At 48.6% G+C, this 16,272-nt stretch overlaps 1 protein-coding gene across 2 annotated transcripts in view; it reads right to left on the bottom strand.

The window, feature by feature from the left end:
* The window catches only part of GRIK4 (glutamate ionotropic receptor kainate type subunit 4), a 427,812-nt gene that overhangs the window by 54,528 nt on the left and 357,012 nt on the right, over positions 1–16,272 (bottom strand). For both annotated transcript variants that reach the window (XM_058662539.1, XM_058662540.1), the window contains exon 13: positions 13,793–13,996. In XM_058662539.1, coding sequence (XP_058518522.1) covers positions 13,793–13,996 — 204 coding nt within the window. The remainder of the gene's footprint in view (positions 1–13,792; positions 13,997–16,272) is intronic.

The following is a 16,272-nucleotide window of genomic DNA, read 5'->3' as shown; positions in this document are numbered from 1 at the left end:
ACTCCACAATCTAGAACAGTGCCTGAAATCCCTGAATGATGGCAAAGTAAAATGAATGGATGAATTCAGGGAACAGGAGCTCAAACTGTGATGCCCTCACCCCCATTCTCCAGGCCAGCGAGGGGCCATTTCATAGCACAGCATTCCGACTAGGTGTATCCACACTGAGGCCAGCTCAGCTCATTGGCAGCTGTGTGATCTTGGCAAAGTTACCTAACCTCCTCATGCCTCAGTTTCTCATCTGGAAAATGGGGATAGTTACGCTACATACTTCACAGGTATGTTATGAAGGGTAAAGGAATGAAAATAGGAAGGAATGACACTTGGAACAGCTGGCAAGCAGGAAATGTTAGAAGCAAATACCAACTACCACTATTTTGTTGTAACTTACAGAACTGACTTGTTTTCTTAAAAAAAAAAAAACATTGTCTCAGAACACTCAGTAAGTTTTGAAGACTGTGCAAAGAAATTTCTCAAGAGCAGAAAACCAAGATGTATTACATATGCCATCATGTATCTATGCAGTTGAAACTCAAAAAGGTAACAGACGTGAGACTCTGTCTGGATGGGTCTTGAAGCTTATGGAGAAGCTCTTGACACTTGAACTTGGCTTCCTCACATCACTACCAACATTGTTGTCATGTGACCACATCTGCTTTTCTGAAAACTGACCACTACTCATGCACCAAGTACAGACAAGAAACACTCTTGTCAGGGCTTTCAGGAGAAAAAATTCATTGCAATCCAAATCCCCTCCAGCCCACATGGCAACGCAGCCTCCCCAGGCTGAGTCCTAAGTCTTGAATGTCTGTTCATGAGTCCCCCAACTCCTGCCATCTTCCATCACCACTAGATGCCAGAAACACGAGCTCATGGCTGGGATGAAGCACAGGGCTCTGACACTGAGTGAAGCTAACTGGCCCTCTTGGGAGCAAAGCCCATGGCGTCCCGAACTTCCAGGCAGCAGCCTGCACTGGCCTGGCCAGCCCCTGTGCCCATCGTGAGATGACAGGTGTCAGGCCTTGGTAACGCATGCTCAAGCACGCGTAGGCAAGCCCTGGCAAGCAGCTTCTGTGGCTGTGGAAATCTGACAGGAGCACCAGTGCCTGCTACTTTCTTCATTTTCCATCCCATTGTCAGCTGTGTAATTAGAGATACGGTGTGATTCACAGGCATGCTATTAGGGCTTCTTTGGTTGTGTGGCAGAAAGCAGCAGCAGTTGCTGGGAGCATTGCCAACAGCCAAGGAGAACTCCTAGAGACCACCAATGGTGCCCCTTTCCCGTTCCCAGTCCAGAGCAGCCTCCCCTGCCCCTCTCTGCCCTCTCAAGCCCCAGGGCATGAGCAGCAACCTGAGCAAATTCAGCCCCACTGAGGTCAGTGCCCAGTCCCTTCCTCAGTCCTATTCATACAAGTTGAAATATTGCAAAGCAAATTGGGGCATCTTTCAGGGGTGCCCACTTTGTTTTAGAGAATGAGAAACAGAGACAACATTATCAATCTTAGGCTACTCTTCCCAAGTAACAAAGTGCTCCTGGACAGTTTCAGAGAGGAGTCTGGGTTTGTGGTTATGGCTCATGTGCCCATTAGTCACAATGGCCCAGAGGTCAGTGCTTTCAGATGGGAGCTGAGCTCTGCAGCCACCTCTGGGGGCAGCCGGAGTCTGTTCACAGGTTCAGGGAAGCCATGTCATGTTAACTTCCAGATAACAGCTACCTTTGAAGGAGCAGATATGGAGAGTAGAGTGAAAGGGGCACTGGCAGTGGTGGGTCAGGTGACAGGCGCTCTTCAGGCTGCTGGGAATGGGATATTCCTTGACCCAAGCAAGTCTTCTTGGTGCCTGTTTAATAATTTATACACTTCTCTGTGTCTGCTTTTATTTTTTTTTTAAAAAGGTGGTTTTTGAAAAATGGTTAAATGATGTGATCAATAAGTGGAAAGAATGGCCACTGTTAAGCCTGATCCTAAACACCCTAGGGACTACAGAGGGTCAAGGGCCTGGCAGATACCGTGGCCACAGCCACCATCCTACCTGCAGAGTCTGATGATGTCACATTGTGGTGAAGCTCAAACTCAGGTACACATGTGTCCTTGTGCTCCCACCAACTCCATCTCTACCCCGCAGAGCAGCTCTGTAACATCTACATGGCTGCTCATCTGAGGAGGGATGCAAAGGACATCTGTATGTAACACAGGATTCGACTGTGTGTAGAGGGAGAAATGCCCAGATCCTCCTCCTGCTCCCAGCAGCGGAACAGATTGAGCAAGTCTTCAAGGAGCCCAACCTGCCTGCTGTGAATGCCAGGCAAAGTCTGCAGGGGCTGTGCTTGCCCCTGGGAGCACCCATCACTCCCCCTCTCCAGTGTCATCTCCTCCCTAGAGGGGTCTCCAAAACCTGAGGAGGGACCTGTCTATCCCAGACGCCACAGTGATGCCACCCAAGGTTTTAGGTGAACTATGCACTCCCAGGCCACAGAGGTGTCCAAGCGTCATGGGTTTATTCTGCTTCTGGCTAACTGTGTGACCTTGGTCAAGTTACTTAACCTCTCAGAACTTGTTGGCTCCCCAGCATGAATGATAACAGTTCCTGCTTCCTGGGGCTGCAATGAGGAATCAATGCACTGGCACAGAGTAGATGTTCACTGCCCTTGCTATTCTGATGCTGTTCCTGATTCTGCCTCTTCCTCCGTCCATCCCCTTGAGCACCCAAGACCCATCTCTGCTTTGGGCCAAACCATCCTGCTTGGTGGGGTTTCCAAGGCAGAGCTACCCAACCTAATTTGCTTTTGCAGTTGGCCAGACTGACACCAGTGTGCACAATTGCTGCTCTCCCAACTTCACCCATTCCAACTCACTTGCCTGCCTGTGTCCCATTTGGTGTACCCTGGCACTTGGCCAGGCCTCTGGTCCACTGTTCTGCCATATTCAGAACATGACAGGACTGCTCCAGGGAGTTTCCTGAATGGGGATGGGGAGAATGTGTGCCATCTTTCTGAGCAGTCCAAATGTGTTGACTGACTGTGTTGCCATTTCAAAGGAATTCGAGCTTCCGTTTCATTGCTTGCATAGAAAATGTAGACACAATGGGGGAAAGAATTTGTCATGGAGCAAGAGAGCCTACAGGTGGGCTACAGAAGGGGAATGATTCCGTAGGTGCTACAAAGGCTGGAAGAGAACAGGGAGGTCTTGCATGACTGGCTCTTGGCTGCCAACACCACCAATGGCAGGACCAAGCTGGGACTGGCTCTTGTACTGGTGAATGATGGGATTTCAGCTGTGGGATGGCAAATAAAAGAACCCGTGAATAGCTCTCCCTCCTCCCCCTGTCCAAGGCACATCATCACCCTGGTCAGGAACAGCAAGCCGGGAAGGCCAAGCACAGTGACAGCAAGCTGAGCACCATGAGCTCTTCTGCCAAGGACTGGCCAGAGAACAGAGCGAGTGTCATACTGGGGCAATTTATTCCCAGGAAGGGCTAAGCAGGACCTGTCTTCCAGGGAGTCAGAGCAGCAGGCGTGACAGCTGAGGCTCCCACAGACATCTCAACGTGGTGGGAACTCAGGGAAGATCTGCAAGGTTGGCAGAACACACAGAGAGCCAATCCTAGTCTGAACCCTAATTCTACCACTTTCTACCCCACAGCTTTGGGACAGTATTCAAATCCTCAGTTTTATGATCTTTAAAATGGGTGTAATTACCTTGTAAAGCTGACTGAAGATTAAATGAGAAAATCTTTCCATTTGGCACATACTACAGTGCCCCTAACTACTTCTGCAACAATTTCCAGCTAAGGACATACCAGCATGCATGTGGTGAAGGGCCAGGCAGCTAGGAAGTTAGGGCAACTAGAGTGGAAAGAATGAAGACAGTAGTCACTCTGCCTTGGAGAACAAAACAGGACCCTGGTGGGTCAATCTTAGAGTTGTACAAGTAACGCTGTGTGTCCCCTCATTTCTGTGGCAAGAAGCAAGCTGGTGACACTCTTTCCCAAGATAACACAGCTGTGGGCAGTGAGATGGGGTCGTGTGCAGTAGGGTGAGCTGGAGGCCCAGCTACCAGGAGCCAGGCAAGGTGAAGCTTGAAAGAGGGCAGCTTAATTACATCAAGAGTGACCCCAACTCTGTCCTCTTGCTGGCCTTCCCTACCCAACTCCACAACTCACTGTGCCCATGTCCTCGACTCCTCATCTCTGGCACCTAAGCCACTTTTCACTGTTGCCTTCCCCTTCCACTGTTGCCTTCCCCTTCCATCTGTCATTACCTGAAGTGAAGACCAAGAGTCAGCCTGGAGTCATCCCTCTCCCTTGCTTTACTTTCTCCCCATGTGGTAGCCAAGCCCACTCCCTCTGTCCTCGAAAATGACTGTTGAATCCATTATGGCCACTCAACTGTTGCTGTCATGACTATCACTCAAATCTTCCTCTAAATTATTCAGTGGCCTCTGCACTGGTCTCTGCTTCTGGTTCTTTCCCATGCCCTCCTTAACAGAGCCAGTGGGCATCGTGGGCTCTCAAACTTGAGCATACATCACCACTAGCGGGAGCACCTGTTACAGTGCAAAGTACTAGGCTCCACTCAAAGTTCTGACTCAACAAGTACAGGTGGGGCTCCCTAGGATTTCTGTTCAAATCAGGCTGCTACTGCTGATTCAGCCACACTTGAAGAGGCACTGCCCAAGGGCTCATGTCTGCACCAAAGATCTAACCTTACCACTCCGCTGCTTACAAAACTCCAGTGACTCTCCGCTGTCTTCACGAGGCTGTCCTGACTCCTGGCCATGGTCAATGGCAACCTTTACAACCGAAGTTGGACACCCCTTTGCATCAGCACCTGGAGCTATCGACCCCCCTGTGACCTCTGATGCGGCCACATCACACCATTCATGCTCCTTAAGCATGTCACATCTTTCAGACACCACACAGTCTCCTCTGCCTACATCTCTTTTCCCCTTGTCACCTGTCACATGCCTGCCTGTCCATCAACATCCAACTGCACTGTCACATCCCTTTAAGCCATCACCATGTCTGAGAAGGACAGTGAACTTTGATGTCAGACAGGCATGGTTCTGAATTCTAGATCAATCACTGGTTAGCCTCAGCCGGTGTCTTTCTGGTAAACCAACATTCACCTCAGCTTACTCATTATAACGTATGCAAAATAATATTGACTTTTCAGAAGTGGTGCGTGGAGTGAAAACAATGCATAATAAAGGCTTGGCAGGTAGTGAGTGTTCAGTGAACACAAGACGTTAACATGAGCTGTCCTCCCCAGTTTTGCCTGGCTGCCTCCAGCTGAACTGCTTCCTTTCTTCTCCGGGCTCCCACAAAATTGCACACATGATCCCATCCTCCATGTAGTCATGCTTCGGCCTACTCTTATGTTACACACTGGGCCCCATTCCCAGCATAGCCAAAGCTATTATATGAATGACCCTCCCAGAAGATTTACTGGGCACATGGCATGGTCAGCTAAGACATCACTTTAAGAATAAAATCCACAGGTGGATATAACCCCACAACACAGTGCATGCTTGGTGAGCAGAGGAAGGGTTAGGTTCCAACCCCAGCTTGCATCTTGCATAGTGAACAACCTGTACAGCAGTACTTGGAGATTCTTGGTCTTCAAGGTCCTCAAACAGATCATGGAAAATGTATTTTATGAAAAACAAAACTATGCATGGATTTCCAACACGTTTTTCACCCAAACAAGCTTATCTTTTAACTACATATTCTATGACGTTTTGAAGTGTACTAATAAGGACTCAAGTTCTGGGAAGGTAATTTTAACCTAAAATGACAATAAGTGTTGAAGCCATAATCAATAATGGCTAATGGTGGGAAGTACTACAATAGTGTGAACAGGGTCCTAGCCTCAGGTTCAGGAACAGGACCCTTCTTCCAGGAGAAGAGGGAAGTAGAACCATGGCTTGGGGCCAGCACCGTGATGCAGTGCAGTAAGCTGTCACCTGTAATACCAGCTTCCCAGATGGGTGCCAGTTCAAGTTTCAGTTGTTCTATTTTCCATCAGGTTCCCTGCAAATGTGCTTGGGAAAGCACCAGAAGATGGGTCAAGAGCTTGGGTTCCTGCTACCTACATGGGAGATCCAGATAGAATTCCAGGTTTCTGGCTTCGACCTGGCCCAGCTTGGGCCATTGTGGCCATTTGGGAAGTGACACACTGGACAGGAAATCTCTCTTTGTCCCTTCCTCTCTCTTTGCAATTTTGCTTTTCATGTAAGTAAGATAAATTTTAACAACAACAACAAAGAACTAAGATTAGCAAACTCGCAGATTCAGGCACAGGAGATAATCAGTACTGAATTAATGAAACTAGGTGACAAATTAGAATAGACCTTGGGGAACAAGGCAGAGGCTAAGTACACATTTGCTCAACTTGACCTCAGACTTGATCCTGGTAAGTGGTGCAGCCCACAAGTAATGTCTTCACTTTTGTCATTGGGTGGAGACTCAGAACCGGCATGTTCTTGCAAGACATTAACCTATCATCATCCTCCTATAGCCCATGGCTTCTTTCTCTTCCCCTGACTCAACTCAGTCCCCGCTGCCTGCCTCTTCTGCTGAACAGCAGGCCCAGCTCTTGGAAGGCTTTCAGATGCCTTAATTAATGCATTCTCATTTCCTCTGCAGACCTCTCTCTCTCCCAACAGCTGGTACTCAATGGGGAAGGGGAAAACGATTCCTGAGAAGTGGGCCTTGTGACAAATTTCCCAGCTGCATCCAGATGCCCATGGGGACTTCATGAGGTCTCAGTCTGCGACCACCAAGACTACTCTGAAACTAACAAAACTCAAAATCCCTCAAGAGTCCTCCATTCGTCACCTCAGTGGGAAATAGCCCTCACCTGGCTCTACGGGTGGGCAGGCATGGGTTTGCTCTGTGGGAGATAAGAATGCTAGCTGTGTACCTGCATGAGTAGTGTCACAGTCTCATTCCTTCATCTTGTCCTGCTAGGGGTTCTCCTATCAATGTACTCATACCAGTACAGGTTCCTTGCCCATATATTTACTGCTCCTACTTCTACACCACCTAGTCCACAAGTTTTCAAAGACTGAACCCAATCAGACTTGTTCTTCAACCCCAAACTCCTAGCATAGTAACCAATACTTAGAGGTGTTAAATCACTGCCTGCCGATTAATCAATCAATTGAAAGGCTGGTTTTCTAAGCCTTGGGCTGATGGCTGGGTTGACATAAACCTGATGAAAGCAGCAGTCTTTACATTTACAGAACAGATACTTCTTACACAGTGCCTTTTCCTGCTCGATTCAAAGGAACTAAGAAGACTTTATTGTGCCAGGCACTGTGTTAGGTGCATGAGAATTGTCAAGACGGACATTGGCTTCACAGAATTTCCAGCATCAATCACACAGAGTCCACCCAGAAACCCATATTCAGGAGTCATTTCTGCCTACTGTTCTCCCATTGCCAAAGCACAAACTTTGGTCTTTCTGATGCTGCCCCTTATGTTGTATGACCTGGTGTCACAATGATTCTTGTATGTACCTATTTGTCTTTGGAAATAAGAAGTTTCTAAAGGAAAAATACATGGCTTAAAATCTCAGCACTTCCTCCAGGACTCAGCCTCTTAGGGTTCAATTTTTTAGTTTGCACAGGGGAGTGGTCACAGAAACACCCACTTTCCAGATAATGGGGTCAAGGACATCAGTGTTACCCAACTGTCCCTTTCAAAATGGTCAGAATAGGGGCTGCCTCTTCTGGGGCTATCTGATTGCTTCCTGCCTATCTCTTCTTCTCCTGGGCATCCTGACTGTCCCTATCTATATCCAGCTCAGCCCATCCTTATGGATCGCTGGCCAGCAGTCTAATGAGTAAATCAGCATCTGGTCTTCCCACGCCCAATCTTTCCCCTTGTTGCCTGCTGGCCTAATCTTTTGGAACTGAAGCTAACCACACCATTCCTCCCCTTGAATAAAACAAACAAATCACCTGCTCTTTGCAGCTCCCACTAGCCCTTTGGACAAAATCTAAATATCCAAACACATAAACCCCAACAGCACCAGCCCCTGACTTCAGCTTTGTTCTTCTTTGCCCATCTCATGCTAGATTGGAGCCAACCAGAGCCAATGGCATGATTTGGGTCACATCTCTGCACGTTCCATACCTGGAACATCCTTTTCTAGCAAGACTACCTTCTTTACCCTCAAGAAAGCATGGCTTTCTTGCTGAGCCCTTCCCTGCTGCTGTTCCATACCCATGTTTCTGTCAGATTTGTTACTGCCACTCACTACTCATGTGACTCCAAACAGGTTCCTTAACTGCTCTGTGGCTCACTTTCCTCCTCCATCATCTTTGGTTATGGTGAGGGTCAAGTTCAAAAAGTCAAGTGCCTAGAGTGGTGCCTGGCCGGAGGAAACACTGAACATATGTCTGTCATTATGATCTATATCATCATCATTGTAATCAGGATAACTGTAGCCCGTGTCATGCTGTGCAGCAATTCTTGGTTTGCCTGATCACCTCTTTGAGCACAAGCCGAACTGCTATGGGCGATTCCTCACATCTGAGCAAGTGCTTTTCAGAAAGCAGGTACTTTGATAGATGAATGAATGAACGAATGAATGAATCTTTGAATTGTTATCAAAGCCTGTCTCTTTCTGATTCGAGTCAACGCGGAGATGGAGCCTTAATGAGGAAGGTAAAGGAAAGCCCTACCTGAGTGAAGCTGTCACATGGAGGGAAAGTTGAATGCTCACTTTTGGTCCCTGGATCAGGATCTTTATTTAAGAACATAATAAAATTCTGTGACCTATTTGCAGTAAAAATAGTGTTTGGTTTCCAGGTGAGAAGTGATCCCAGGGGACCAGCTGTTGCATTTTTTCAGTACAGCAGAATGTTCCTGTATTCCTGTCCCAAGGCCATGAGGCTCAGACAGGGCCCCTCCAGGTCTCTGCCCAGCCTCCACACCGCCCCCACTGTCCTTTCATTGGGAGGGGGAAGCAGAACAAGGCATTTTAGCTTCGTTTATACTTAATTCATCAGAATGTCATGGGTAAGAGCTATTTGACATCCAAGGCTTATAAGGCTTGAAATTAAGCCTTCCAAAGCCCTTCTCTCTTTGAATCTCCATGTTTCATTCTGCCAGTATGGAATGGAATGCCAACAGCGTGCTTCATTCTGAGCTGCCATGAACCTACATGGAGGCGCTAGCTAGCTAAAGCAGCACCCCAAGGAGGTGAAATGCAGCTCACTGGGCAATCTTCCAGAGAGCCACCTTTCTTGCCTCTACTGTACAGACACAAGGGAGTCATGAGAAATTGGGCAGCAGGCAAAAGGCTGCCCATAGGCCCTGGTTTGCATGAATCCACTTGCTCCCACTCCACGCACACGCCACCTTATAATGGGTTCACCCCTAAAAACATGCCTAGAGGATCTTCACAGGCATGCAGAAAGCATGTCCCCCTGCTCTTCTACATCAGTAGGCTGGGTACTCAGATCCGCCTATGTGGGTAAGCAGATAGTAGCAACACATGAAGAGACCGAGGTTTTATCACACCCAGTGGAGATGGACTTCTGCCTCTGCCCTTCAGTCCCTGTCACTCCCACATATAGATAGCTTCAATTTTCTTCCAACTCTCTAAAGAGGGATTCCTGAGTCAGCCATGAGCCCCTTGCAGGAAGATTCTCTTCGGTGTCCAGGCTTTCCCTCCTGCTGCTGGAACATGCTCACTGCCCAGGGCAATCAGGTGGTGAGCATGTGCATGCATACCTCTGGCACCTTGTACTTATTCATGCTTCCATTCTGTCCCCAAGTTGTACCTGTGCTTACTGTGGGACAATGTCCGAGCTCCAGCCTAGAGGTCATGGCTCAGGATCCTGCACCCTTGAAAAATCTACAGCTTACCCCATTGTGATGCAAACAGTGCCTTTTGCTCTCCACTGCTGACTGCTGAATGGCTTCAATTCTACTTTGTTTGTTTGTTTGTTTATTGTCCTGGGGAACACATGCCCCATGAGCAAGAACAGGGCACTGAGGGGCTGTGTAATGTACTCAAAAATCCAGTAAATACTAGATTAAACCAGTGTAAGCAAGGCATGTTCCTGGATTTGTTTAGCCACAAACAGTCCCGCTCACTGTTACCAGGAACACTCCCAATAGAGCATCCGACAGCACCTGTGCTAGTGATCCACAAAGCGGGGCAGTTACCTCACTAGGGAAAGGCTCCCTAGGCTCTGTCTCCACCCAGTGGCTGAGGCAGTGTCAGCCAGGCATCCCAGCTGCTCTGCTGGTGACCCTTGCATTCACCTCACCTCACTATTTGTACCGTGACTTGCTAGTCTCCAGGCTTGAGGCTTTCAGGCTGCAGAGATGAGAGAATGCAGGGCCTCTGGGTACCAAGGCCTGCACAGGTGAGTCTGTGCTGCTCGGCTGCAGGTGTGTATAGGGGAAAGAGGGTGCTACAGCTCACACCTACCCCCTGGCTGAGCCTGTGTGATGGGCCTTGTACTGCCATCACTACTACCTAAGGACCCGCCTTCTCCAAAATTTCCCACTGCATAGCCTGGAGTATGGGGGGAGGTGCCAGCCTGTGCTGTGAATGCAGGTTTGTTCTCACAGGCACATGTCCCCTTCTCTGCTACTCGGTGCTGTAATAGCTTCATAGCGTTTCTACAGCCAAATGACCCATCAGCTGTGCTTGGCACTCAGCTGTGGCAAGCTCATTTAAGCACTCCCTTCTGTGTGCTTTCCCTCTTGCCTGTGCTGCTCTCCTCCTCCTCACTCCTGCTTCTGAAACCTTTGCCCTTGGATTCTGTTCTCTAGGGAAGAAAACTCTCCTAGTCCCTACATTTCAAACACTCTGTGTGTGAATGCGTGCATGTGCGTATATGCATGCATGTGTATGATCTTACATCTTGACAAACAATGCCTTGCAGATGAACACTGAAGCCTTAGAAGTGGTGAACAGGATGAAACAGCTACCCAAGCACACACAGCTAAAAAGTAGATAGACTGAGACTTTAGCTTGGATCTGCCTAGAATCAAGATCTATGCTTTCTCATTTCATGAGTAGTGAAGTCAAAGAGCAGGGCAAAAACCCTGGCTTTGAACTCACTGGCTGTGTGATCCTAGGCAGCAGGCTTCACCTGAGGAAGGACACATTTAGATCTGATGACTTCTAAGGTCTCTTCCCTAAGGACAGTCAGGCGGACTGTCAGTTGCCAATAGACTTTAAATTTCCTAGTGCAACTTAAGAGGTGGACCTAAACCAGAGGACAACCTTCAACAAACATAGGAAAGGAGGGGTTCCCGGTTCACCCATTCCTGCCTAGGGCTGACCCCGATGGCATCCAGCTAGCCTGATACCTGCCAGGCTCTTCGCTTCTCCTGGTTCAGGTTACACTTATCTGACCTTCAGAGATGAAATATATTTCCTGAGGGAACTGTTGCCTCCTGGCCTCGCCAAAGAAGACCCCACTCACTCTAGGTGCTCTCATATCTCTACATTCGCACATCTAAAATTGGACAGGCACTAGTGGTTTTTCATGAACTCCCATCTCACTCACTAGACCACAGAACCCTAAGAGCAGTGCCCATGGTCATTTCTACCATTGGGATCTGCAATGCTCCAGGATATCAGGAGGTGTTCAGTAAATATTTGCTGACTTAATGGGTTAATTACTTATTAATATCATTTTGTCCATAACGAGACCAGAGCAGCAGTGGTTTCTGCATGAAGCACGATCTAGAGTGAATTTTCAAACCCCCACCTGATTGCACAAGTCACTCGGGAGACAGACACTTGTCTTTGAGTCCCACGCTCCTCTCCCTTTTCTGCCAGTTGAAGTCACAGCTCATTAGGGGACTAATAAGGAGCTAGCTATGCCCCGACATCACCATCCCTGAAGTCACTCTGCCAGGGCATGGAAGGTGACCTGGGATGTGGGTGGGTAGGAGGGTAAAGGAAAGGCCTGACCTGTCACTTCCGTGCCTAACTGCTGGACTGAACCCGCACATTGGAGTCCAAACCAGAAGACTGTTAGGAAAGCAGCACATCCTGGTCTGGGGGCAGTTTGTGCATCTTCAGTAGTGGGAGTGTCCTGCCCCAGTATGCACCCCTGAGCGAGGATGCCCTAGAGTCCATGAGGCCCTCTGAGGAACTTTCAGGTGTCTAGATATGGTCTTTCTTGGCCAGCAAGGCCTGGTTTGTGGCCCAGGAGAGTCAAGAGGAGAGATGTTCTGAGTGCTTCACCATTACCTGAAGGTTTACAAACACTGTCTAGACTGTCTGCCAGGTAAGCTCCTAAGCCAGGCGTTCACCTCTGCTCTCTCCACACAGCAACCTCACTGCTCCTGGTGCACACTTAAGGAGCAATCACTGAGCTCTTCAGCTGATGTTTTTATCCTTGAAGATTAGAACCTTAAAAATTCATCATAGATTTCAATCATACAAATTCAGTAAGTGATTTGGAGTTCAAATCCTGGCTCTGTCTAATACTAACACCATGGCTTCCAATGAGCCATTCAAGCACACTGATCTTCAGATGGCTCTTTTGCAAAGTGAGGACCACATGGAACTCAAAGGCATTTACTATAAAATTTACTTGATTATTTCTCTTTATCTATTTGAAAGGCAGTGACGGAGAGAGTTAAAAAACGGAGACAAAGAGAAGCGTCCACGTGTTATTTCATTCTCCAAAAGCCTGCAACAGCCAGGGATGAAGCCAGGGGCCCAGAACTCAACCAGTCTGATCTCCCACGTAAGTGACAGGAACCCAGTAACTTGAGCCCTCAGTGCTGCCCCCCAGTTCTCCAAAAGCCAGTGTATATATTAGCAGCAAGCTAAAATCAGAAGCAGAGCCTGGTTACTACGATATAGGGTGTGGGCATCCCAAGATAAGTTTAACTGTTGTGCCTAATATCAGCCTCCATTAAAATGCTTTAAAAAGAGGATTTGAGACGCAGCATACAAAGCACCTTGCACGTTGGAATAAGCCAGGAGCGCCTTCCACCCTTAAAGGACTGGTGTTCAAGGTCACACTTAAGCATCAAGGTTTCGCTCTCCGCACTCGGGTCCTCATCACTTATCCTAATCCCAAAAACTCAGTTGTGGAGATATTTTGAGTGACTGAGAAATGATTTCATTAAATTTCACAGTAGCTCACCGTGTATACAGAGACAACAAGAGGTGTCCCTGAGGAAGAGCTTCTGATACACTCGCTCTAAGCTGACGGAAGACTGACATCCACCGTGCTCACCTGCATGTGAATCAAGTCTCCACGTTCATCTTGACAAGCTACAGCTTGGCCAGACACAGCACACCCCCAGTCTGCACAAGGACACGAAGGACAGCGGAAGAGAATGCAAGAAGTAACAAAACCACTGCAACCAACTTGTCCGGCAGGTGGTCCCTTTCCCCTGCTGTTTAAACACATATCCCCTGATCTTTCTTTTTGGCATCAAAGTTGGCAATGTGTATGTGTTCTACCCCCCAAGTGCCAGTCCAGTTTTGCTAGGGAATGCTAACAAGTAACAAAATCATCAACAAAGTCAAGATCACCTCCAAAATGGAATCCAAATGCCTAACTCATGCTGATTACTAAAGTGTCCATGACTTTTTTCCAGGTGCTGCTGGATTGGGAGAACCCAGGGTTAGGCTCCTGGTAGTCTTATCCAGCAATGACTAGCAACAGTGTCCAGTTCCCTAAGGAGTCGGGAGAAACGTACAGCTGATTTAGTGAACTCACAGCATAACTCAACATCATCCCATTGCCCTCCCACTGCACCCATGTGTCCGGATCACATGTTGGCTCCTTACCCTGGCGATCAGTTCCCCGACCATGCCCGTCCAGGTGCCGTTGGCCTCAGGAACGCCGTACACGCCATCCCCAACCAGACGGATCTTGTAGTTGAACCGGAGGATCTCTGCCAACTCCTTGAGCATGTCCACACAGAAGCCCTCGTAGCGGTCATTGCCTTCCATCTCCTGGTGGTTCCCCTTCAGCATTAAATACGGGTTTTCCTGCAGCAAAACTGGGCAGCTGTCATTCTCATCTTAGCCTTGGCGTCTCAGCCATACGTGATGGACAGGGCCAGGACACAGGAAATAGGGGAGGAGGTAGGGTAGGACGGCAGTGGCCTGGGAGGTGGTGATCAGGCCCTGTCCTGTAACCCACTCCTTAAAGTTGTCCTATGAGGTATTTTTCTCACCAACATACAGGGAGTAAACCACTGCATAGGGAGTCAAGATGAGGCCTCTCAATCTTGTTTAAGGTTAACATCTGGCCCTGTCCTCTCTGTTTTCCCTTTCTTTTGATTGTTCTACATAGACCTATTGCTGCGTAACCTATTACACAATGATGCTTACAACTCAGCAAGCCAGGTAAAAGCACGTATACAAATAATTGCACTTGAAGGCAGAGTGCACTGGGTATATGGGCAGGCCTCTCCACAAAACCCCCAGAGAAGAGAACACAGAGGGAATAGCACTGTCAGGGCCATCATTTCAGGGAGAAGAGGGGTTACCTACTCAGGACCCGATGGCTATTCCAGCTTGGTTGGAGTATGGGTTGTATGGAGAAGAGGGTAGGAGGAGAAATTTTAAAAGATGAATTAGGGCAAACAAGGGCCTTGAAGTTAGGATGATGTAGGCACACATCCAGATTTTATTTTTTTATGAAATATTTATGTATTTATTTGAAAGGCAGAGTTATACTTTCAGAAAAAAAGAGAGAAAGAGAGAGAGAGTATTCCTCCAATATCTGGTTCATTCTCCCAAATGATTGTAACAGCCAGGGCTGGACCAGGCCAAAGGCAGGAGCCTTAACTCCATCCAGGTCTCCTACATGGGTGCAGGGGTCCAAGCACTTGGGTCATTTTCTGCTGCCTTCCTGAGTGTATTAGCAAGGAGCTCAGTTGGAAGTGAAGTAGCCTGGACTCGGACCAGCACTCTAATGGGGTACTGGCATCACAAATGGTGTGCCATGATGCCATCCAAAACATCCATGTTTTAGAAACTAGAGGCTATGAGTGAGGGTGTTATAAGGTAAGGTGTAAGAGAGGCAGCACCCATGAGGGAGCCCAAATTACCTCCTGACAGGAGCTGCCAACCCCGAAGCTGCTTCTGGCTCTGGATTTGTTGGAAACAGCTGGAAGGACATAAGGGACACAGGAAGGCACAGGCTTGAGGATGAGTTAGGGGAGGGAATAGAGAGCATGGGTCTGGAGAGGAGGGGACACTGTTTAAGGGCTGAGGATGGATCCTCCTTGCATGAAGGGAAGAGCATTGGAGTGTGTTGATCTGGGCATGCTGGCAGGCTACCTAGAGGGAATGGCAGCTGGGGGCTTACAAAGTAGATCAGACAAGGAAGTCCTCTGTGTGGAGGTGAAGTTTGAAGCTGCCCTGAGGGTGGCAGAGGAGGAATGGAGAAAGTACAGAGACGAAACTGGAGGAGACCCTTCGGGGAGACCCTGATTTTACAGAGCACAGTGGCAAGCAGCCCCGGAAGGCAAAACAGCAGCACCAAAGGTTGGCATATGGGAAGTGTCATCCCATGTCGGGGTTTAGATATCTGAGGGAGGTGAAGGTAGTAATCTCCACACATGGACTACACAGGCTGTGAGACAACAGCTAGATCATATATCACATGACTTTGCAAAGGCAGCTGCAGAGGATGGAGGGAGGCACTGAATTCTGTCAGGGTCAGGGATGAGAGGGGAACAGCAACAGCATGCGACAGCATGACCAAGGGTGGGACATCTGCCCTGACTGCCTGTGCCACCTGCCAACAGAAGGGCTGGGGAGTCCCTAAGGGCCTACCAATTAGTCTTACAGATTGGAGCATAGCTTGAAGGGCAATGGGGTAGGCAGAAAGAGAATCAAGCAGGAAGACTCCTCCTGAGGCTGGATGTAAGGCACAGAGCGTGGGTGTGGACGCAGAGAGGAGGCGAGGAGGCAGGAGCTGAGGGAGGCCTGCCAGTGACTAGGGTGGTGTTGAAAGTGGAGCAGGCAGGAGAGAAGGCCAGCGCATGGGAAGCAAGCAACACTGCTAGAGAATGCAATGGGGAGGGAGCAGTGACAGCCACAGGGGTCAACAAGGTCTAGCCAAAGGGAGAAGGAGGCTGAATGCAGACAGACAATCGAGAGCAAGGTTCATGCAGTTACCAGGTTTGGGGACAGGTTCTCAGGGGAGCTCACTGAGCCCAGTGGCAGAGATTATTCTAGAAGCAAAAAGAGAGAGAGAGAGAGAGAGAGAGAGAGAAAGTGTGCAGATGCCAAGCTCAGGCTAGACAGGGTTC

This window comes from Ochotona princeps, chromosome 4 (assembly GCF_030435755.1).
Source record: "Ochotona princeps isolate mOchPri1 chromosome 4, mOchPri1.hap1, whole genome shotgun sequence".
NCBI lineage: Eukaryota > Metazoa > Chordata > Mammalia > Lagomorpha > Ochotonidae > Ochotona > Ochotona princeps.
Note: the sequence above shows the minus strand (reverse complement) of the source record. Positions and strands in the feature narration are given on the sequence as shown.